Source organism: Nelumbo lutea, chromosome 2 (assembly GCF_056320005.1).
Source record: "Nelumbo lutea isolate HS-2025 chromosome 2, American lotus-T2T, whole genome shotgun sequence".
Classification (NCBI taxonomy): Eukaryota; Viridiplantae; Streptophyta; class Magnoliopsida; order Proteales; family Nelumbonaceae; genus Nelumbo; species Nelumbo lutea.
Genome location: NC_142685.1, coordinates 42736012 through 42760039, shown reverse-complemented (window position 1 = coordinate 42760039; position 24028 = coordinate 42736012). Strand labels below are relative to the sequence as shown.

Genomic DNA, 24028 nt, shown 5'->3' with positions numbered 1-24028 from the left:
TTCCGCTCCACGTTTTTCTTGAATCGGATTTGGTCCTCGTAGAATCTTTCAATCACTGGCATACGTACATTGGGAAAATTTTGATACTTTCAGCGCTGTTTCCAAATGCATGGCGACCAAATTCGATTTCGTTTTTCCCACACTGATGTGTAGACACCCAGCAAGGACACTGGACAACATTTCATCTCCAACAACGTATCAGCACTGTTTATCAGCCACTCTTGGCGTAGATGGAACAGCTTCCCTTATCTCTTTGATATGTTCCAAGGTTTTTACAGGAGCTATCTAAATTTAATTGCCATATGGTGTACGTGTACCACCATATGAATGAATATGATATTCTCACATGTGGTAAGACATTGAATAGCATATTTGAATTATTATATTTGAGAGATATTTTTGTGTTAAAAAGATATTATATGAAATTTCTTAATTTATATTATCTTTTTTAATTGTATCTCACCCAATGAAGTTTTATTGAACAATAGAGAGCATCATATAACAAATGTTTGCTGACGATACGATTTTGTTTTTGTGAATACGGTAATATGAGTTTTATGAGGAATTTGAAGTCAGTGATACAACTGTTTGAGCAAATGTCCAACTTGAAGTAATTTTGGGAAAAGTTGTGTTGCGGGGGTAAATTTGGAGGAGAGAGAGATCAGGGAAAATGCTAAAGTGCTGGGGTGTGAAGTCTCGGGGTGGTCTTTGAACTACTTAGGGTTGCCTTTAGGTGATAATCTCATGAGAGAGCTTTTGGAACCAGGTGGTGGAAAGGTTTGAAAAAAGAATGGTTTCATGGGAAAAGAACTACCTCTCTCTTAGTGGGAGAATTACACTTATTAAGGTCACACTTGCTAATTTACCTATCTTTTTTTTTTTGCCGGTGTTTAAATTCCCAGTGAAGGTTGCTAATAGATTGAGGAAGATAATGAGAGGTTTCCTGTGGGAACCGGGAGAGGAAAAGAGGGATCATAGAGTTAGCTGGGAGATAGTTTGCAGGAGTAAGACCTATGGTGGTTTGGGGCTTGAGAATATTAGGAGAAGGAATATGACTCTATTGGGAAAGTGGTTGTGGAGATTCCCTTTGGAGAAGGAAAAGCTATGGGCTAGAGCATAATGGATGGGACTCTTGAATCAGAGTTAGGACCACAAACAATTCTCCTTGGAAAGCCATTCATGACATGCTACTAGTTTTCTCCCCTAATATCAGGTATGATTTGAATTCCGGTAACTCCATAAATTTTTTGGAACAAACTTGGGTGGGGAGTGCTCCTCTAAAGGATCCGTTTCCTTCTTTGTATGCTCTTTTTGATTTGAAAAATGATTCAATCTCGTCTTTGACCACCCCGTCCTCTTCCACTTCTGGGATTGGGTGGAACTTGGGTCTAAGAAGGGATTTGAGGGACTCAGAGTTTGACAATATTTTGAGTCTTTTAGCATTTCTTGATAATGTTGTCTTAGACCCCACTAGGGTGGATTCTAGAATTTGGACACCTACCCCCAACGACATCTTTTCTTGTGCTTCTTTTTTCAAAGTCTTAAGTTAGTCCACCACTCCTACCTTCTCCCCTTTTTTTGTTGATGAGGTTTGGTGCAAAGCAATACCTCCTAAGGTTGGTAGTTTTTGTTGGGAAGACTATCTGGAAAGAATCAACACTAGTGATGTACTTCAAAAGAAGAGACCCAATAGTTGTTTGTCACCTCAATGGTGTGTTTTTTGTAAAGCGGATGGGGAGACTGGTTTTCACCTACTGGTGTCTTGCCATTTTTGGATGTAGCTGGAATCCCCCATTAGACTTGTAGGGCATTTTTTCCCTTCTTTTTTCAGGTGGCGGATAAAAAGGGGAATGACAATGTGAAGAGGAATAAGGGCTGCAGTATGTTGGACACTTTGGGAAGAAAGAAACTCCAAGATATTTTCAAAAGCTCAACGATGAGCAACAGATCTAAGGGCTTTCATTCATATTAGGGCAGTACAGTGGCGGAAATCTTTGGAGTTTTTCACATATTACATTGTGGATGACATGTTGAGGGAGTGGGGTGAAATTGCAAGTTGCACACAGACTAAGTCAGTTATGAGTGTGGTTTGGACCCCTCCACCTGGTGGATTCGTGAAACTAAACTTTGATGGGTGTAGCAGAGGAAATCCGGGACAATCAGGGATTGGGGGTGTTTTTAGGGATGAAAATGGGATCATTTATGCCATGTTCTCAGGTCCAATTGGAGTGGATGACTCCCTTAGAGCTGAGATTTTTGCAGTTATGGAAGGAGTCCGTAAAGGTAAGGAGTTTTAAAGATCACAATGGTTTATGGAAATATAATAATAGGAGGAGGAAATTCAAGTGGCTGGTGCGGGAGATGGAAGTTAAGATACGTTGGGTTAAAAGATCGACTAACTCCCTAGCTAACGGTTTAACTAAACAAGGGGCAGAAAGGGATTCATTGTTTTGGGCTAAACTGTAACTATAGTGTGTTTTCTTTCTTTATTTTTTTCCTTTTCTTGAGGTTCTTTGTTGCTCTTGGAAGATAAGCGTGTTTGTATTCATATTGTAAGTATTATAATGATGAGTTAATGAAAGTGTTATTGATAAAAAAAAAATGGGGTGTATGCCTCCTAAGTGCAAATACAAATTATGTTCATTACACTCTTTACAAACAGAGTTTTATAGTCAAAAAGCATTGAAGGAATGTGGTTTTGCTCTACCTCACCTCAAGGTTAAAACTAAGAGCCATCATTTACAATCCGGCCCAGTCCACTTTGAAACTTCTGTGGACTTGGGCCTTTGTTTGATGTTCAGGCATAGCCTAGGCCTAAGCAGCTTGTACATATATACGTATATACTTTATATACTTATCTATATATGTTATTTTATATTTTATATATAAAATATTAAAATATTGTAATATTTTTTCGAAAGCCATAATATGGCATATGAAGCTTATAATACATATTTTATTATATATTAGGGTTCGACTATATACCGGAAAGGCATCATATCTGTAGAACTTGTAATCAATCAACCAATATTATAAACATATTAACAATCAGATGATATTTATCAAAATTCAGGGGTGAGCTTTTATTGATCAAAGTTCTTCTGGTACCATGCCTTTTCAGCATCATAGATTTTTCCTATATTTTATTATATAATATATAAAATAAATTGTATACACATTATATGAAATAAATTCATGGGCTTTGATTTAATTGGTACCATGTCCTTTGGGCATCATAGATTTTCCAAAATTTCTTAAAGTACCCCTAAGGCTTAGGAAATTGACCATCCACCAAGGTTCAAAATATTGATACACCCAATACACCGATAAGGGCATATCGGGCGAATCGATACACATTTTCAAGCCCTTTTTTTTATTTTTTTTCACAACCGATTCAAGGAGGTCGATTTAGGTCTCTGCTACCCCCCTAAACCGATCAGACCTCTGATACACCCACCATAGGAGTATATCGGAGGGTCCTAGAATGATACGTATCGGCAGATACGATACTTTGAACCTTGCCATCTACTATTAGAAAAATAGTTGTTATACTAATGAACAAATGTCTTTTGATTGTCATCTAATTTTCTTTGTAAACCATCCAAACATTGACAAAAAATCAACGGTCCCAACTCCTTGTCTCTTCTATCTTGGCACTGTTAATTTTTTGTCCGTGTTTGAATGGTTTATAAAGAAAATTAAATGACATGTAAATGACATTTATCTTTTTCAAATGCTATTAACAGCTAGTTACCGAATTCCAGTAATGAATTGTAACATTTTAAAAGTTGAGGACCAAAATGACACCAGACAAAGTACAAGGTACTAATTCATAATTTTCCCTAAGTAAAAACAGTGTTTCAGTCCAAAGCACTTCAACTTGATAAATCAACCCTACAACCTTGTTGACTGTCGACCACCTCATCGCCTCGTCAGTTCTTCAAGTGCTAAAATTCGGAACTCGGGAACTGCTGTGCTGGCTGCTGGGAGTCCTCACTCTCTACATTTTGGAGTTCGTGTGGTCTCTTGTCCAATAAGGAGAGTTGGAGCGGCTTCGGCCTCGGGGCTTAGGGTTTTTATCAATATTCGTCGAGTCTTAAAGTCTCAAACTTGACTGATTCAATTTACCCAAAGAAAACAAATATAACTTACAAGTGTTTCTTTCTTCTCTATATCGAATCTCATTTTCGTTGTGGTTCCTTATCTAATGGCGTTTGTCTCTGCTTTCCGACGCGCTCTTGGTGGATATTCGACGCCTTCGTCTCTCCTTCAGTGGCGATTGGCTTCGATCCGTCTAACCTCTACGCTTACGACACCGAAACTCTTCATCAGCGGTACCTTTGGAAATTAGATGGCCTTTCTCATTTTTTCCCTGATAAATAAATTGGACTTTTTATTTTACTCTTTCTTCTTACTTTACTATGGATTGGTTTCATAAAACTTCTTAAAGAACCCTTCTCGCGGTAGGCTGGTATCTGTTTTTTTCTGAGCTTTAATTGTGATTCTAAAAATAAATAATTTTTCTTTTATGATGAACTAAGCTCGCTGGGATGTATATTGTGCTTTCACTTATTCTTCATTCATGGTGGCCTTATTTTGACCTGTTTGTTCACCTTTTATGGAGATTTTCTACTTGCTTGTTTTAATTTTAAAGCCAGAGCTTGGTAGAATTCAATTAATATTATTTTTATTCGTAAAAGTTCAATTAAAACTTTTGTAATATAAGCACTGTGATGTTAGAGCAATGGAAGGTGAATTCCATTTCTTCTTCTTTTTTGCATATAGAAGATTCATGAAGAAAAAGGAGAGAATGGTCCAGAGTTGGTATTTGATGGATGTTTAGAGTCTGGGTAACAGACATGTCGTGCTTTTAGGGTTCGATATCCAATTCTATGAGGAATTATCACCACAAAATGAACAGGGGAAATTTCCGCTCATGGATGTTAAAGTCAATAGTGTTGTTTTTGGTTGCATGTAAACGAGAGGAAGACAAACTTGAGTGGTAATTGGGTGTTTAAGGTTAGTAGGAAATGAGTAGTTTTCCTGGTAATTGGATTAACTTTGGAAGACAAACTTGAATGGTTAAGTGCCTACTTGTATCATCAATCATGAAATTTTAATCAAGAAAGCTTGTTCTCTTTTTGGAATTTATGCAAGATTAGAGGAAATGTTGTCTTCTGATAATTATAGTTGCAACCTTTTGTTTTGGATTTTTTTTGTTCATATAGCGATCAACCTGCAAATAAACACTGTAAAATTACATTTTACATGAAAACTATTTATTTTCCTTCATTATACATGCAACCAAATGAAGCCTAAGGGACGCCGATATCATAACGGTTGAAGTGGCTGAATTGAATGATTTATTGCTTTGTCTTTTAACAGATAAAATTATTAAATAATAAAACATTCAAAGGTATAACCAGTCTAACTCCAACATCTGCCATTTAGGAGTTCACAAGACTGAAAGATAAAGGAATATGACATTCAGTTCAGCCACTTAAGATGTTATTGAACAGCCCCTAATGTTTTTTCCTAAAATTATGGTTGGCAAATGAAAATTACACTTATGGCCTGGCTGCTTCATATTGCATACCACCCTTATTTGTGCATTTTTCTTTCTCCCATGCTTTCCATTGGTCAACAACCAACCACAGATCTCGTTTGTGCATCCTAATCTATTCATCGGAATATACTGGATGAGAGATATATGGCATGCCTCCTGATCCTAATGCCTCCTCTGTGACAGGTCTTTCGAGATTAACTACAGATGAAAAACTGAAAGAGGCATTTTCTCCTTTTGGCCATCTTCTTGAAGGTATATAGCTTCTTCTTGGACTTTTCAGTATATTATATCATATTCTGATGTAGACATGCAACTTTGCAGCAAAAGTTATAGCGGATAGAGTATCAGGAAGGTCAAAAGGCTTTGGTTTTGTAACATATGCAACCATAGAAGATGCAGAGAAGGCTCGCGAAGGGATGAATGCCAAGTTCTTGGATGGATGGGTTATTTTTGTTGATCCCGCAAAGCCCAGGGAGCCAAGACCACCACCTCAGCCAGAACCAGAACCTTCAGAAACTGGCTTCAGGACAAATAAAACAGTTGGATGGTGTGGGTAATCATTCAGAAATAGTTAATCCTTACGTTTTAGAGACTACTTAGATTATTTAGTTGGAAATACCTGCGAGTTTTGTTTGTGAACCCTTCTATATACTCATTTTTGGCTTAAGTTTAATGTTTTGGTGAATTGTTTTTGTTTTTCTGAGCATTTCCAGTAGTTGTATTTCAACTTATTTAGCTCTCTACCAACAAAGCAAACATGCAACTGATATCGGGGTGTTGAGGAGGTTCTGACCCAGTAGGTGATCACGAAGAAAATTTCAACGGAAAGGAATAAACCAACTCATTGAACCCGAATTTTGGGCAGGATTTTTTCTTTGATAAGAAATATTTACATGAGTATGAATGTTTGAGTTATAGTAGATATATACTTGAGATTTACATGCAAAAAAAGCATGAAGGTGAGTAAGGTGTTTGTGTTGTTTTTTTATATGTACAAAATGCATAGACTGGAATGGGGCAATTAATCTCTTCAGATGATTCCATTGAAGCTGTTCTAGTGTAGTAGGTAGGCATCATTCCTTTAGTAATGAGATCTAGTAGCTTGTCAGCATCTGAACATACCAGGAGGTGCGATATATTAGTAGAAGCAGCTGCGTCAATATCATAGATTAGGGCTCTTAATTCTGCATCATAGGGTCCATTAGCCCAGCATGGTCTTCTTGTGCTTTATTAATGCTATTGTTATTAGGACATTTGATGAGAAAAGCTTGCGGGTCATAAGAGCCATTAATAAACAATTTTGCATGATTTGACAGTTCAGGTCTGGAAATGAATGTGCCTCTGCTGGTTAGGGGTGTAGCCTGAACAAATGGTGTAATGTAACTTGCTTGCCAAATGAGATACATGAGGGCGCAAATTTTCCCTGAAGGTAATTTCCTACTTGCTGAACCGACCCTGTAGACTGTAGTGAGGATAGACAATTACTTAATAGATGAAGTGGTTGTGGCGATAGATAATTACTTAACGATATCAGATTGCTCTAGCAAAAGAACATTTAAAGATGTGAAAAAAGGACCATTGATGATGATGGCACAGGGAGACTACTGATTATTAATGATGGAAGCCATGGGTCATTGAACACAGATGCTTAATCCGTCCTTGATTAACCAATGAGAGCTTTTCCTTATGAGTTTGGCTGAAATGTACTGCCATTAGGAAAGTAGTTTAACCTTAATAGTTGAGACCATAGATTGTTTCGGAAGTAAAGAACCTCCAGATCTGTCCCAACCAAATAAAACTTTGTTCATGGGTGCAAATGTGCAATTAGAGTCTTTATTTTAGAGTTGGTATCCTTCGGAAAAATTCAGTGGCCATACAAAAATTGGGAATCGCTTGCAGCCTTGCACCACTGAATTTACTAGTGTTGTTTTTACTTCTTCCTGCTTGGGGTTGAAGATAAAACCTTTTTTCAGATTGAATTGGGAAAATATGGGAATCCTACGTGCATTAACAATTGCGTGTATCTTGTAGCAGATATTTCGTTGTTCATTTTACTGCACAACAGGTTAAAATATTTTGAATTAGTAAAAATTCAGTTATATGCGTGGCCGTCACTTGGGATGAAGCTCATTTCTCCTCCTGAATGAGGACATCAAAACAGAGAGATGAGAGACGGAGATGCTGGTGGTAGATGAGGGATGGATCAATGAGCTGACCGGTGAGACTGGATATCCACCTTTACACATACAGGATGGTGGTTTCCATTCCTGTACAAGGACACCAAAACAGACAGCTAGAAATCCCAGTCTTTTGAGCTGACAAATGGGTTTTTTATTTTTTAAGCCGAAACGCTCATGACAAATGGTGTCCATCCCTTTAGCCGTTCAACAAGATCGGACCATAAGAAGAAACTCAGAAAGTACGACATACAGACATTCACACTGAATGCCCGTGAGGCAAACTGTAGGGAAGGGAAATTATGTTTATGTAGCCTCCGCAACCGAGATATGCTGCTTAGCCAATGACGTCCTCAGGAAGCTACTGCCGCACTTGGATTCCTGACCAGTGACCGCCATGTCCACAAGTTCGACACTCGACTGACAAAAACCGCCTAAGAGCAACCTTTCACCAACCGGCGGCTTGCAATGCGTGTCCGTGACAACTTTTCGATATTGTTTCTTCTCACCATCGCTACCTCGTGAAGATTTGCCCTTGTGTTTGTGCTTGCCTTTTCCATTTTTGTTATTCCCCCCTCTGGAATGATGGTGGATGTGACTCTTCACGGTGGTGCGCGACAGGGACGTAGCAGGTGGATCAAACACATCAGAAGCCCATGTCACATTCAACTTCTTCAAAGCTATACCCTGCTTTTCACGGCTACCTTTCATTGCAGACACAAGCTTCAAAGGTGTCTGAGAGAGCTAGGCATATAAACAAGGAAAGGTAGAAAGGTAGAAATTGTTAACAACACATCAAAGTAACTATAAAACCTCAGGGCTAATGACCTCCACTTGGGAATTGGAAGCAAAGTTTGGCGGTCTGTTCCAAAATAGCCAAGAACTGCATGGATATCATGGGTGGTTTTCACCCAGTCAATTTTTCACATAAGAACTAGGAAGCCAAACCAACTAGTTTTTCAAGGTGCCCTGTATAAAATTTAACTTGCAACTCTTTGGCATCTCAATCACTAATCATTATATAGATATAGAGTTCATAGACACTACTGTTTCCATGTCAGATATAGCTGCATAGTGTCAGACAATCCGGCATCAACATAATCCAGGTAATGAGATACCTCCATATGGTCATTATTATGAACTTTTGGGTCAATAATATAAAATTGAAATTAGGAACCACTTCTTGTAGCAATGGTAAAATTACTCGCCAAGTGACAACTGATGAGTGGAAGGTAGCAGGTTGGAATCTGAGAGCAGCCATTGTGTGTAAAACATACCGAAGGCTAGGTAATGCCCAGTAATTTACCCCAAAAAAGGTTCATACCCGGTCTACCCCTCCCAAGGCCCGGAACAACATTGCATAATAATGTTCCTTCTATAAAATATGAAATCCAGTTCATATAAAGGTCACAGAACCTTTTTATTAATAAATCTTTCCCCAACTTTCAATACTGTGTGTGTGTATTCTAATGCGGCTTTGGTCCCCAAGGGTGAGATGCATACACTAAACCTACTCAGTAGGTTGGAAGGGTTAGTGACGGGATGCACATGGCACCAGTAGCATAACATGAAGAGCCTGCCAATCCACAGGCAGGTTTGAACCCATGCCACCTACCAAGGGATACTGTGCAACCAATTCAACAACGGGTCATTGGTGAGAAAATCTCATTGGTGAAGACATGGTTCCTGCTAATCAAAGCTCAACATATTTAAGTTCAACATCAGTTGTCATAGTGGTGTGGAGGGTAGAATATAAAACAACGTTTTTTTTTATGTAAAGGTAAGGTAACCATTTAAACTATTAATTTTCATGAATGCTTTATTTTGGAAAGATACCAGCACTTATGAAGTGAACCACATCCAGAATAAATGAAATAAAGCTGATAAACATAAACAATCAGGATTCAGGAGTTATCTTTTAACCTTGAGGAGGAACTTCAACATACAGACTAATAATGAACAAACTTACAGGCAGAGATAATGAGCGAGTGCAGGCTGGATTCCAAGGTTCAGTATGGCCATGCAATGTTGCACCAGTTATCTCCTCTCTCCCATCCATATATGCAGAACATGTTATTCCAGAACATGGAAATGTCATACTTTTTGTCAAGCCTTTCTGAGTAGTTGAAACCAATGAATTAGGCTGATGAATTTTCAACTCCCCCGACATTTTGTCATCTGATTGGTATATCTCATCCCCACCTGAAGGTGGAAAACAGCCTGATACCAATTCTTGATCATCATGAATATCTAAGACCTCATTAAGTGCACTTTCAAGTTCTACTACTGAACTATCTCCCATTCGATTACAGTGCCACTGGTTAAGACTTGACCGTCCGTTGATAATACCAGGTGCTACAGAGATAGCACTGCCAAAATACTCATATTAGGAAAACAAAAATCATGCAATTCACTGATAAATAGTTAAGCTCCAACAATAATTATTGTTTACCCCCACCATAATGCACCTGACTCAATAACTTCGACATGGTAAAATCCAGCTGAGAAGTTTATCAACATGCACAAGCAAAAAAATTCTACAAACTATATATATATATATATATATATATATATAAACTTTATACCATAGACAACTAAAAGAGAAATTACCCATGAAAGACTATTTTACACCATAGCCACAAAGCATCATGATCACATGGTTAAAAGAGTCTCTATACTGCAAAGAGACTTGCACAAGAAGATTAGATACAAGTATGCAATAAACTGGATAAGAATTCCACTGAATGGCAAATACCACGGTAAAGCAGTTAAAAGAACACCAGATGAATGCTGAAAAGAAAAGGAGTGTCTGTTTATACAACAGAAAAATTAGACCGCTGCACACTAACTGCAAAAGGTATTGCAACCATACAGAGAACATTAATTTGGGAGCAACCTTACAAAAAACCATGTACCTTCCTTGGACCGAAAATAAGTTGCATAATAGGTTCATGCCTCAAATGCTCAAGGGGCAGATTAGATGCAACCCTTTCACCTTGGTGCCATTGTTATGTAAGATTATCTCCATCCGTTCACAGCATGAGATAGACAATTTTTTTTCTTTTTCCCCCAATGTGTATATATTAAGAAATCCTTAACCAGTTGAGGCCACTAGTTTCCCAACCCTTATTACCTAGAAAATATCCATTACCCAAGGCAGGTGGCACATACAAGTCAATCTCACAAATATCAACTAATAGATGAATATTACCAAACCACTAACATATATAGACCAGTAGCATACATAATGGCACATATCTCAGATTGTTTTGTTATAAATTAAATATATTATTTAGTTATATACAACAATAAGATAATGATAAGCATATTATTCCTAAGAACCCATGGGCAATAATGTGCACAAGTTTTGAAGATAATATCTCTGCATTGTTCTTAAAGCTTGTTCTTTTTTATGACTGAGTCTTCTGATAAGGTGTATGGTCATAAAGTATTGGGAAATATGCATGACTTTTTTTGGCAATAAACAAAAAAGAAAAATTCATTATGAAAGAAAGAAGAATTATTTATCAAAAAAAAAAAAAAAAAAGAAACAAGGATACAAAGAGGATAAGATATCACCCATGTAAAAAAATTATAACCCCTTCAATCTACCTCACCCCCCAACAAGACAACAATGAACACAGTGACAAAAACCCCTATAACTGAAATAGAAAAAGAAAAACACACACTAACAACACCCCATGATAGATCATATCACACTACAAACATTGCCACAAGGCCCACAACACTCGCATCACTGAACTCCCCCCCCCCCCAATCAACATATCAACAGCAACTTCAGGGGCATCACTACAGAGACTCCCACTAAAATCTTCTAAAATTTGCTTGAATTTTTTACTGCTTCAGACTGTAGACAAGGAACAACCTAACTCGTCAACTTCCCTTTCTTTGCTTTCCTCACCTTCCTACTAGGTCCGACACTAAATAATCTCATTTTCATCTCAGGTAGATATTTGAAACCTGAATGTGTAAATATTCCTTTTTACTTCTGAAGCATTTAACAGCATTGGGCAACTTAGCTATCCTTTGAATTGGCATTGATTCTCTCTAACTCTAATGCACTGCATTCTTCTTGAAAATATGGACAGAAGCTGTCTCTCCAATCTGACTATTATCAGTCCCTGCAATTCCAACTGAACTCACATTACCTTGATCCTTCTCCCCTTTAGTTTTCACTTCATCAGTACATTCCCGACCATTCTCAATCATGAGCATCCTAAATTTATCTTCCAATTCTTTAAAAGGTCTTCTTGCAAATTCCTGTCATCTAATAAAACCCAGAGTTTTGCTTACCTCTACCTCTGCATTTACAATCACATCTAAGTCAATTGATCTTTGAATTCCATGAGTTTCGTCTACTGCCACTTTATTCATCACTTGAGTCACAGTTCTCAGACAACAACACTTCCAATCTTTTCCTGCAAAGGTCTCGCTCTATATTACCTTTTCCTTTTAAACACCCTCACACCTGAGCCTGTTGGGCTATTCTCCCTTGTTTCCCTCTTCCTGATTTCAACTAATTCATTCTTTCCCTTCTTATAACTTCCTCCTCCACCCTCACCTATCTCATAAACTTCTGCTATGCCTTCAACATCATCCCCTTCTCTTTGTGTTTGATAAGTATTGTCCCCCTCTCTTTCAGGTGTTTGCTTCTCGCCAATCTCCCTATTCCCTTCAACATACTTATTTCCTTCAATGACAATTCCATCTTCCACTGGCTTATCTCTGAAATGGTTGATTGCTCCCTGCAATTCTTCCCAACTGTTAACAATTATCTCAGCTTTATCATTGAACTCCAGATTGAATTAGTAATACTTACTATACTACTATTCAGAGTTGAATTTGAATTAGTAATTGTAGTTAGATTAATAATGCACAAAAAATATGTTTAAATCACCAATGTAACAAACAAAAATTGTATTAGTTCAACAGTAAGCTCATTGACAAAGCCAAAATTTGAATTCCAGACAACCCGAACAGTAAGATTATTGAGCTCACAAACTAAAATTGATGAAGGACCCACAAGGCTTAATTAAAAAGGATGATCATAAGTTATTTGGGCTGCTCTACTGCTTGAAAATAAATGGGATCAGGGGCAGGTCCTAATAATATATAAAATCTTAAAGAAAGAAAAAGAAAAAAAAAAAAGTCAATAAAAGAAAGATTTTGTCCTCTTCTTTTTTGGGTGTAGGGTATTTTTTTTTTATCAGCATTTTGGGTGTAGGATATTATCAAGGCAAATGTTTTCATCAGAGTAGTTTTTTTCCCTTTTCTTTTACTCCAGAAAAGATTTTACAAAACCGGATTGTGTTATCTAAAATTCTAAACTACCATACAAATTTGAGATATGGGACTCCTAACAAATGTTTCTGTATGGATTCTTTTCATATGTGACAATTTCTTTCTTCTTTAATCTCTATGTATTTTTGGTGCCAAAACAACTTTTGATTCAAGTAGTTTTCTATTCTTGGTGAAGAGAACTAGTTCATCCTAAACACAAAAAACAACGTTTTACTCGTGTAACTTTCTGCCCTGGGTGAAGAGAAATATCCAAAGCAATTTCCCCCCTCTGAACGTGTGCCACGTTGATGATTCACTACCACACTACTGAAAACAGAATAATTTTGCAATTACATACCACCGTTTATAATTCATCCTATACACGACAGGATCGAGCAGAAATTACGGCATTTATTTTACGGAATTATAACGAAAAGCAAAGATAAGCCCAATAATATTAAACACGGTTCTATTAAAATCAAGAAAATTAGGATGCATTTTAAATTCACAGAGTAACGTAACAATTAGCTTATTTATCAAAAAAAAAAACGTAACAATTAGCCTAAATGACAACAGAAAAAAGAAAAAAGAAAATGAAAAAAAAAATTACCTCTAGATTTGAAAGAAAAGAGGTCTCTTCTATAGCGAAAGCCAGAAGCACCACGATCCACGTCCTTAGAAAAATGACTGAATCCACTCAAACTGCAATTTAACAAGTATTGCCAACTCCCTTGGAGGATTATACTGGTTCAACCGGTTTAAAGAAGAAACGGAGTGAGATTATTCAATAACCGGTTTATAGTATGATCTATAATTCCTTTGTCTCGTTCAGACGGTAAGAAAAGAGGAAGAGGATAATGTGATAGCCGTTCTTATCCAAACGTTAACTGAAATTAGCACGACGGTTCCATTTTTCAAACTGTTTCAGACAATGTGAACATGGACCACCATGAAAAGAGGTCACCGAAGGAATCATCTCTTCACGCCGGTGGAAGAACTCTCCGAGCACCGAAGGCATGGTCGATGCTCTTTGAAGCGCTTGACTGAAAGATCTAAAAGACTAACCAAAACGAGCAGTTGCAAAAGAATGGACAAAATCGAATCAACCCAGGATATTGACAAACCTCTCCGATCAATTTAATGAAAACAAGAACAATCGCATCCCCCTCTTTTAAATTCAGAGGAGGAAACGTGTTGCGAAAATCCCACAGCGTCTATTCCGATCGACATGGAAGGAGATAAAAGAGTGGATATTACTTATTCGCGGGCACCGAAGGACGGAGAAATGACGCGACTTTTATGTGTACAGACGGGTTTATCGGCTTGGGTAGAAATCAGATTTGATCTCACAAGACCGTGCTCACACCGGTTTACCGAGAAAAGCCTAATGGCCCCAATCCAATACGCACACGTGTCTATTAATACAGTAAATCATGCTTTGTCGTACCTTTCATCGAAGTCAAGTCTACTTTTATTTATCCTTCGGCCTTTCGCTATTGTGGCCTCGTGGGGCTCTCAAGTGTCAACGCCTCAGTAATGGACATCCAGACCCACTGTGATCCGAACCCGATTATTTCATACTAGTAATGGTTGGCCGTTCAGATCCGATTGTTTGATCGATGCCGTTTTCTGATGGGCGTAGGGATGAGCAAGAAAATTTGGAAAAATGGAACCGAACCCAAAAATCAATCGAAATTGAACAGAAATTTTGGTTAGTTGAATCAATCAGTTAAGTTTCGGTTTGGTATTTTTAAAAAATCAAAGATATTAATTCGATTTTAGTTAGTTAATATAAAAAATAGGTGATTAACCAAACTCACTGGTATATGTGTTTTATATATATTTATGAATATTATATATTTTTTATAATTATTTGATGCAATAATTAAGGAATCAATATTTTTGCTTTTTTCTAACATTTTTTGCTTCTCCCAATTGAACCATTATATCTAAACCGTATCTAGTTTTTTGCTTCACTATATGCATACCTGATTTTAGTTGTTCAATGTTCATCCCAATGGTCTTCCCACTGATGTATTACATCAAACCCTTATCCCTTCTCATCCCACTTAGTTATAGATACCAATAATATTTCTTTGTGACTTTTTAAAAGAATTATAGTCAAAAAAGTTGGTTGAATGTTGGGGTTTGGGAGGGCTACTTCATCCTAGGGTTTGGGTTGAATGATGGTTGAATGCATCCATCATTAAATTTTGGTATAGTCTAATACTGGTCTGATTATATTTCCTGTTTAACGAGACTGTTTATGATATTTATACAAATTTAGAGTAGTATTAATATTACTTGTCAAGTGAAATACCTAATCTACCAAATTCCTTAATTATTGACCATTTCATAAATGACCCAAATCTATATACTTCTTAGCTTATCAACTTCTTGGATGACTGTGTGTTGATTTGTTGCAAAGATACTTAAACGTGGCCAACCACCTAAACGTTTATTATTCTTTCTTTTCATACTTATAATAGGTTATATACTCCTCTAATATCATCAACTTTAAGTTCATTTGAGGTAGTTGAATTCAATAGAAACAATAATCTTTTATTTGTTTGTTTTCTTATGTTTTTCTTATCTTTTAATTTGTACTTGATTTCGGTATACAGAATACAAAGCAATGTATTGATATATATGGAGAGGGATCTCAATACATATTGAAGCATCATGATTGGTCTGTGCATCCATGCAGCCATGGGATTCTAATCAATACATATGGGAATGAAAGATTATTAAATATCTCCTTTGGGTTGTGTTTGGTCAATACACAACCTTGATGATTGTGTCAAGACGTTGAAGAAACGTGTGATATACAAACTAGCTTAGAAAGAATAGCAGATTTTGATTTTTTTTTATATAACTTTTTTGGTACTTTGACCTATAAATTTGAAAACATGATTCCAACAACATAGATAGGAACTTCAAAATGTGTGTATATCTGGATTTAGCATCTAAATTCCAAGCTGAACCTTTAAAACCCACTTTTCTTTAACGAATGTTTATTATTGCTGACCAAATTAGTTAGCTTCGTTGTTGTTGAATCATATTTGTGTATGTGAATCTGTGACTATATGGATCATTAATCATTATAAGTGAAAGATAAAAAGCATTCGGAGATAAGAGCATTTTGATAATGCTTCTAAACAAATCTCTAACTGCTATCATCGATTGCTGTCAATTACGTAATTAATTACTTATTTTATTAATTCACGTAATTATTTTTGTTAAGTAATAATTCGTAATTACTTATTAATGTAAAAATAGCAATTTCTTAAAGGTTGCAGCATTCATGTACTCGAACAATAATTTTACATTCAGAAATCCAAAAAATTAGAAAAACAAATTTCATGAATAAAGGAACAAAGTAGAGGTGCAAATTGGGCAGGCTGGGGTTGAACATTTGTTAATGGGTGGAAATTAACAAAGGAAGGTAAAAGAAGGGAATATCTCATTTTTCTCATATCCATAGGTTGTTACTTTTCAGCCTTGAGATTGACATCTAATTCATATGCCCCCTTCACCGGTAAATTGCTGCCCATCATGATCATCTAATTGCAAATCTTCATCATCTAATGGGACTAATTAAATTAATTGATGGAACTAAATACTCAGTAGTCAAATAGAGTCCCACTTGGTATGTATGGACTTCAACAAAGTCATTATCCAATTGCAGCTAGAAAACAAAGAAGTACACTACATTGTAACCTATTGTTCGTGCTTTGTCCGATGCCCGGTGGTTACAGCAGTGTTGATGATTGCAGCAGTGGCCTAGACAAAGTGCTAGGTTTCCGATTCAAAGGAAGAGGGAAGAAGAGGAAACATGAAAAATGGGAGAGAGAGAGAGAGAGAGAGAGAGTAATCATCACTGGCGGTCGATGTCCGATGACACAACCGTCGCCGGTGGTCGATGTAGAACGGGGAGGATGAGAGAAAAGAATGATGGGCAAACGATATGAACTCTTGAACAGGAGGGAGGACGAGAGAAATGAAATAAGTAATAGACTATTGGTGAGTTTTTCAAAACATAGTAAAAATAATAAAATAAAAAAGGGGGCATTAATTTCAGCGTTCAACCTCTCTTACCAACCAATGACATGTTAAATTTGCATTGGTGCAACCACGATGCAGAGGACGTGACCTAGAGATTAGGCTCGAGAGACCTGAAAAGTAGCTCAAGACCAACGGTTGGAATTATTGCACCACGGAAAACAAAATTCTTGCATCACGGCGAGTGATCACGCTCATCAGTCGTACGGAAATCCACTCGGTAACGTAAACTTGAAGGAGGAGGCAATGTCACCGGCGAACATGCTCTTCCCCTCCCACGTTTCTGATCAAAATTATGCATCCAAACCCGGGCATGGGACTAAGAGGGTGAACCCGGCGACGACGCGGCCGATGCAAGATCATGTAATAGCAGAGAGGAGGCGACAAGAGAAGTTCAGCCAGCACTTCATAGCTTTCTCAGCAATTGTTCCTGGCCTCAAGAAGGTTCCCAGGCACTGATATTAATTCGTTCTGTCAGAGACTAGCTAGGCTTTATATTCTTAAGAAAAACTTATAGCGTTAAGTAACAAAAAATCAAGAATTTGTTTGGAAATTTATAATTTGTGGTTGTAACAACTGGATAAGACTTCTGTCTTTGGAGACGCTATCAAGTATTTGAAACAACTGTAAGAGCGAATGAGGACATTATGAGAAACAATATTTCAGGAATGAAACCCTTGCTTCTTGATCTTTTTACTCACAAATAACATACACGTATAAATAAAATTACAGCCCTAACTAATCCATCCTAAACAAGAAGGAAAATCAGCAGCCTAAACAAGAAAGTAAATCACTACCTTCCAATCTCCTACCTAAAATAAATAACTAATACTTGCTATACAAAGCTGTTATACAGCTAATATACAGATAACATTCCGATACATTAGAAGCACAGGCCGAGAAGAAAACAGAGGAATCGGTTGTGTTGGTTAGAAGAACTCAGATGTTGGTCGAAGATGACAAGTGTTTCTCGTACGAGAGCTTTGGCAGATGTTGCTATGATGACGACATGCTCCCGAAGATTGACGTGAGAGTCTCGAACAATAACATGATCATAAGAAATCATTGCGAAAAACAGAAAGGAGTTGTGGTGAGAGCACTGGGTGAGATGGAATATCTCCACTTGAATGTTTTGAATATCAGCGTCATACCTTTCAGAAATTTGGCTCTTGATATCACCATAGTTGCTCTGGTAAGTTCGTCGCCAAATCTTCCGATTAGGGGAAGGGTGATCTACTCTCCTCTTATTTGTTTGTTTTCTTATTACACGTAATCAATCGATTGAGGTCTTTGAGATTCTAGACTAATGAAATTATCGTCTTCTACCTTTAGATTTGAAATATATTATTATCTAGTTATTTCTTTGATTTCAGTTGTTTTTTTCTCTTTATCATATTTTATTTTTTCTTTCTTTTTCTTTGAAGATAACCAGTAAAGGTAGAAGCTAATGAACAATGTTCTTTTGAAGGATAGTTTTGACATTTCAACAGATAATTGATGGTTGGTTAATGGCAATGTTCAAAATATTATTATGTATCGACCTGTATCAGCCGATACATATCGTATCAGGGCTTTCCCGATATGCCCTACAAGGGGTGTATCGAGTCAGGCCATGGTTCAGGGGGTAGTCGGGAATTAAACCGATCCCTCTAAACCAGTTTTGAAAAATAAGTAAATAAAACACAAAAAAAAAAGCATCAATACAGGCTGATACACCCTACCGGCGTATCAGTCTATATCGATATTTAGAACATTGGTTAACAGCAGGGACCAATTTGACATTGTTTGAAGGTTTAGGTAATGCAGTGACACGTTTGAAAGTTCGTGTACTAACTTGACACTACCCCCAAAATTCAGGTACTAAAGTGGAATTTTCCTTATTTTATATAACCGATGAACCAAACTGCCGGTTAACCGATAAGCTTCAGTTCGGTTTTAGTTACTATTTGATCTAAAAAATAGGCCCATGATTCGATTAACCTTATCGTGAGCACCCCTAGATAGGCGTTTGCTCATAAAAACGGTGTTATATAATTTCTTAGGTTTTTTTATTTGTTATCATTATTGTTGCTGTCATATATATAGGCGTTTTTGAAAACCACATCAGAAATTATCCTCAGCAAAAGTAGGAAAAAAAAGGGAAAAATACTAAACAGGATATATTCTCATACCACACCTTTCTGATTTCTAAGGCATGGCTTGAGTAAACGTTTTTCGAAAAAAATGGCTAACCAAATAATAGGTGTTAAAAAAAAAAAACAAGGATTCTCGATACAGTACTAATGTGACACCATTTTCTAAAAAAAACTACATCGATCCATCTATCCCAAACACTTAGATCTGAGTCCTATTAAATTTTACATGTATATTACGATTCAAACATCTTAGCCAATTTTCTTAATTGTCTCATAAAAAACTTACATGGTGTTTGGAAGCGTTGCCTTTTTTTGGACCGATTTTCAAGAAAAAATGCTCATGCTTTCAAGACCCATTTTTCACAAAAAAAAAAAAAAAAACAAAACACTTCTGCCACGTAGACAATGAGCAACAGTATGCTGTTTGGTAAGGTGATTTTCATCACCGTTTTTCATGGATGTGCTGACAGGTAAGCACCGTTGAGGGAAACAATTCACCGAATTTGGCGTTTCATGCATCGGTAGGGTCCCGATTTTCAAAGCATGTCCAATTTTTTTAATAATTGACTGAACCAAACAATGAAATACATGGGTATTTGCTGAAACTCCTATATAGATCCGGCATGGCACCGTTTTTTTGAAAAACAGCCATGATTCCAAACATCCCCTTAAATTGCCTTTAATTTTTTGGCAATTAATTAAATATATTCATATCGTTAGTGCACTATTACAATCTATTCGCATGTGATAAATCACATGATCCATATGATTTTTTAAAATCTCAGTTTAATCCTTTTGTGGTAAAAAATAATATACTATAAACGTAAATTGGAGCTGGAAAAAAAAAGATAAATAAATTTTGCTTTTAGATTTTTCAAATAATTGTTGGAGCTTTCAAATTTCTAATGGGACTCCATGAGAGAGAACATTACTAGACTACTAGTGGTTGGGTGCACAATACATAAACAATGACTTGTAAAATCAAGCAAAGTTACCGTCAGAGACACATGGGATAAAAAAGAATCCATGATTTTTCAATCTGTTTGGTTGGTTGCTTTTTGCAATTTATGGGAAATCGAAAAAAATAAAATCCTTGACATCATCTCATCTTGAGGGATCACAATTTTTTGTTGATTCTCTGATTTTTAGGTGATTTCGATTTTTGGAGGATAATATGGCATCGGACATGTCTTCGAGAAAAGGATGGTCAATAAAAATAATTATTTTTCTTAATAATGAAAATTAAATACATACTTTAGAATAAATAAAAATAAAATTATTTTAATATTTGGTAAATATCAATAATTCAACTTTTGGGTCAAATGTATGAACATTTAATGACATAAATAAATAATAAAAATTAATAAAATATAAAAATATAAAAATGAAAAAAATATATAATATTGCAAAAAACACTAAGGCACATGTATAATATTAATTAATTATCATATTAAAAAAAAAGTAAGTGTGACGTATTCAAATTATTTTTACACAGAAATATAAAACAAATATAGAAAAAATTGAACACATCTATAATTCTATATATACACTATTATTAAAAATATAAACAAGATTGTAGAACTTTGTTTTGACTAAAATCAATGTTTTTAAAAACCAACCCCAAAACGGAACCGCTTTGGCTTCCGGTTTCCGAGTTAATGATTCAACTGTCGCTATAACATTGCTTGCCCTCTTCTTACATCTCTCCCATATCTCTAAATTTCTATCAAATCCAAAATCATTTGATTCATTTGTATATCTCATATTTTAATATAAGATCAGTGTTTGATGTCCCATCTCTTGCATCAATTTTTCAATTTCTTCACTCGAGCTAGGGGTGAGCATAGTTCGGTTAAAATTGAAAAAATGAACCAAATTTTCAGTTTTGGTTTAATCAGTTTGGTCTATTCATTTTCGGACGGGTTCGATTATTTTATTCAGTTTTTGTTTATTTTGGTTTTCGGTTTCGATTACCATATTTCCCAATTTGGTTAACGAAAAAAATGAATTAGTTTTATAATTATTTTATATTAATATTTATTAAATTAATTAATTAATACATACACTTATAATGGAAGAGTGAAATCGATGAGATAAGACCAACCATTAACCGAATTAGCAAAAAATAGGCAATTTTGCATTAACGTATTAGAGAGAGACTATTTGTCTTCCTCACTGCGGCGTTTGTAGACATTTTAGTTTCCAGTTTGGCAGTTTCACTGTTCGTCTATCATCTCATCATCTGTTCTAGACTTTAGAGCAAGAGCATATCAGATTCCAAAGAGGTAGAGATCGAGAATCATCCCAAGTCCCAGACTCCCAGCCCGATAGCTCCAACCTCCAAGCATTCTGCACTCAGGCAGACTTCCGACTGCCGCAATTACAACAAGTTACAGTCTTCTTCGATTCTTTTTCTTCTTCCAACTCCGACTTCCGACTACCGCAGTTCAGGTAGGCACTCTGCACCCAGGCAGAGTTATTTGATTCTTCTTCTTCTTTTTCAGTCTTCACCGCCATCCGGCTTCTGACTGCCGCAGTTTAGGCAGGAACTCTACACTCAAGCAGAGTTCTTAGGTTCTTCTTATTCTTCAGTCTTCACCGCCAGTTTACAGGCTTATAACAGCCAACAGGTATTTATTAACTTCTTCTTCTTCTTGAAAGTTAAATAACAATACAAAAATATTTCAGTTAGAACCGAAATAGCCGAAATAACTGGAAAAAAAATGGTTCAATTTATTCGGTTTTCAAGTATTTCGGTTCTGGATTCGGTTTGTAATATAGCTAATTCGGTTTTTGAAATTTCTTTTTTTTTTGTTTGGTTTTGAACCGAAAAAATCGAATGCTCACCCCTAACTGGAGCTGTAATTTTTTGTTATTACAGCTTAAAAAGAATCACAAAAATGAGAAAACTCTAAATCAAAATGGAATAACTAAAAAACATAACTAAAATTGGTCATTGGGAATAATCAAACAATATTTTGATATATGAAAGTTTCTTTTATCATTTTTTATATTATAATTTCTATTTTTAAAATAAATAAAAATTTAGAATTAGTTTGAAAGCAATCCGATAACTGTTAATCGTGCCAAACATTTTAACAGTTAAACTATCTTGATTAGCAGTTCATTGACAATTTCAACGTTTTTTTTTTTTTGGTAAAATAGCCGTTTAGGGCCAAAACAAAACCACTAACCTAACTAGTTCTTGGGCCAAAATGGTTAAACCATCTGGTTTGGCCCGATTTTTAAAACATTGACTAAAATACTCATTTTTTGAATTATCTATACTTAATTGTAAGGTTTAAATTTTGTAAATTGGACTTCTACTTTTCACCTCATTCAATTCCCTCTATTTAAATCTTACATTTTTCTGATAAATGAACAAATGAAAAAAAAAGAGTTATACTATAAATAAAAGCGCCGATGCATAGTGGGTTTTTTTTGGACTAAAATTACCCTCTATTTCGTTGTTTGATAAAGGGTATGCAAGTCTTTTTATTACAACTTTAATGCCAACTTTTGATAGCTACTAAAATGTCCATATTTGTCTATTTATTACATCTCTAATTGTAAGTGTTGAAAATGTAACTTTAATTATTATTTTCCACCTCATTTAATCCCCTTTCATTAAGTCTTATACTTAAATGTATTAACTCCCATATTATCTTATTAAATCCTATATTTAAGTCATTTTCACCAATAAATGGTACTAATTAGATCTATATCAATATTTTTTACAATGTAAACCCATATATCTTAAAATTAGCTAGAAAACAAAAACAATCTTTATCCAAGTGACGACTAAGTAATTAAACCATTCAAATCAAATTGACAAACCTACAAATTCATAGTTAGGTAATTAAAATTTAAAAATATCCATAAATGTAGAAAAACTAGACACATTTATGATACTTTTATTAATCAAATTAAAAACAAGTGTAATAAAAAATATTTTTATTGATAATGAAAATGAAATACATACTTTAGAACTAACCAAAAATAAAATTATTTTACTATTTGGCAAAGATCAATAGTTCAACTTTTGGGTCAAATGTATTAACATTTAATGTCATGAATAAATAATAAAATATAAAAATACAAAAATAAAACAAAAATACATAAATGTTGCAAAAAAAATCCACGCACATGTATAATATTAATTAATTATCATATTAAACAAAAAGTAAATGTGACATATGATAATTATTTTTACATAGAAATATAAAACAAACATATAAAAAATTGAACATATCTATAAACTATATTTACACTATTATTAAAAATATAAATAAGACCATGGAACTTTATTTTGACTAAAATACTCATTTTTTAATTTAGTCTCTATTTAATTGTGAAGTTTAAATTGTATATTGAACTACTAATTTTCACATCATTCAATTCCCTCTATTTAAATCTTACATTTTTTTTGATAAATGAATAGAAAAAACACCAAAAAGATAAAAATATTATGAACGAAATAATTTAACCAAGCATGTAAACATGTCAATGATACTTGAAACTTCAAAACTCAATCCGATCACCACATATTTAGATGATGTGCTTATGCAATCAAATTTGTATTTTGCAATATGCATCCGATTAATATTGAAAAACAAGAAGCATGTAAAAACAAAAAATAAAAATACATATTTATAGATTTTTTTGGATACATTGTTACAATCATTATCATCGTATAGAATTACCACTTTCAAAGCATATGCACGTTTACTAGTATAAGGAAAGGGGTAAAATACTTAAACATACTTTGAGTTTTCATTAAGTGACTG

General features: G+C 35.3%; 2 protein-coding genes, 1 long non-coding RNA gene and 1 pseudogene across 4 annotated transcripts; 3 read left to right on the top strand and 1 right to left on the bottom strand.

Moving 5' to 3' along the window:
- Nucleotides 1-4061: 4061 nt before the first annotated feature.
- LOC148870184 (RNA-binding (RRM/RBD/RNP motifs) family protein) lies at nt 4062-6251 on the top strand. The gene is made up of 3 exons (XM_088968023.1): nt 4062-4334; nt 5750-5818; nt 5888-6251. The coding sequence occupies exons 1-3, from the start codon at nt 4208-4210 to the stop codon at nt 6121-6123; spliced, it is 432 nt and encodes a 143-aa protein (XP_088824149.1). The 5' UTR covers nt 4062-4207; the 3' UTR covers nt 6124-6251.
- Nucleotides 6252-7874: 1623 nt separating this feature from the next.
- On the bottom strand, nt 7875-14394 carry LOC148870183 (uncharacterized). Of its 2 annotated transcripts, none has more exons than XM_088968021.1 (3): nt 13655-14394; nt 9713-10112; nt 7875-8487 (listed from the first exon to the last, which is right to left on the bottom strand). In XM_088968021.1, the coding sequence occupies exons 2-3, from the start codon at nt 10043-10045 to the stop codon at nt 8050-8052; spliced, it is 771 nt and encodes a 256-aa protein (XP_088824147.1). In that variant the 5' UTR covers nt 10046-10112; nt 13655-14394; the 3' UTR covers nt 7875-8049. The 2 variants fall into 2 exon arrangements, with proteins under 2 accessions (XP_088824147.1, XP_088824148.1); XM_088968022.1 differs by having other exon boundaries at nt 7875-8478.
- Nucleotides 14395-14542: 148 nt separating this feature from the next.
- Nucleotides 14543-16076, top strand: LOC148870182 (uncharacterized). The gene is made up of 2 exons (XR_016106760.1): nt 14543-14755; nt 15669-16076. It is a non-coding gene; the product is annotated as an uncharacterized LOC148870182 (long non-coding RNA).
- A 1140-nt stretch (nt 16077-17216) lies between these two features.
- Nucleotides 17217-18542, top strand: LOC148870181 (transcription factor bHLH25-like; annotated as a pseudogene).
- Nucleotides 18543-24028: the final 5486 nt, after the last annotated feature.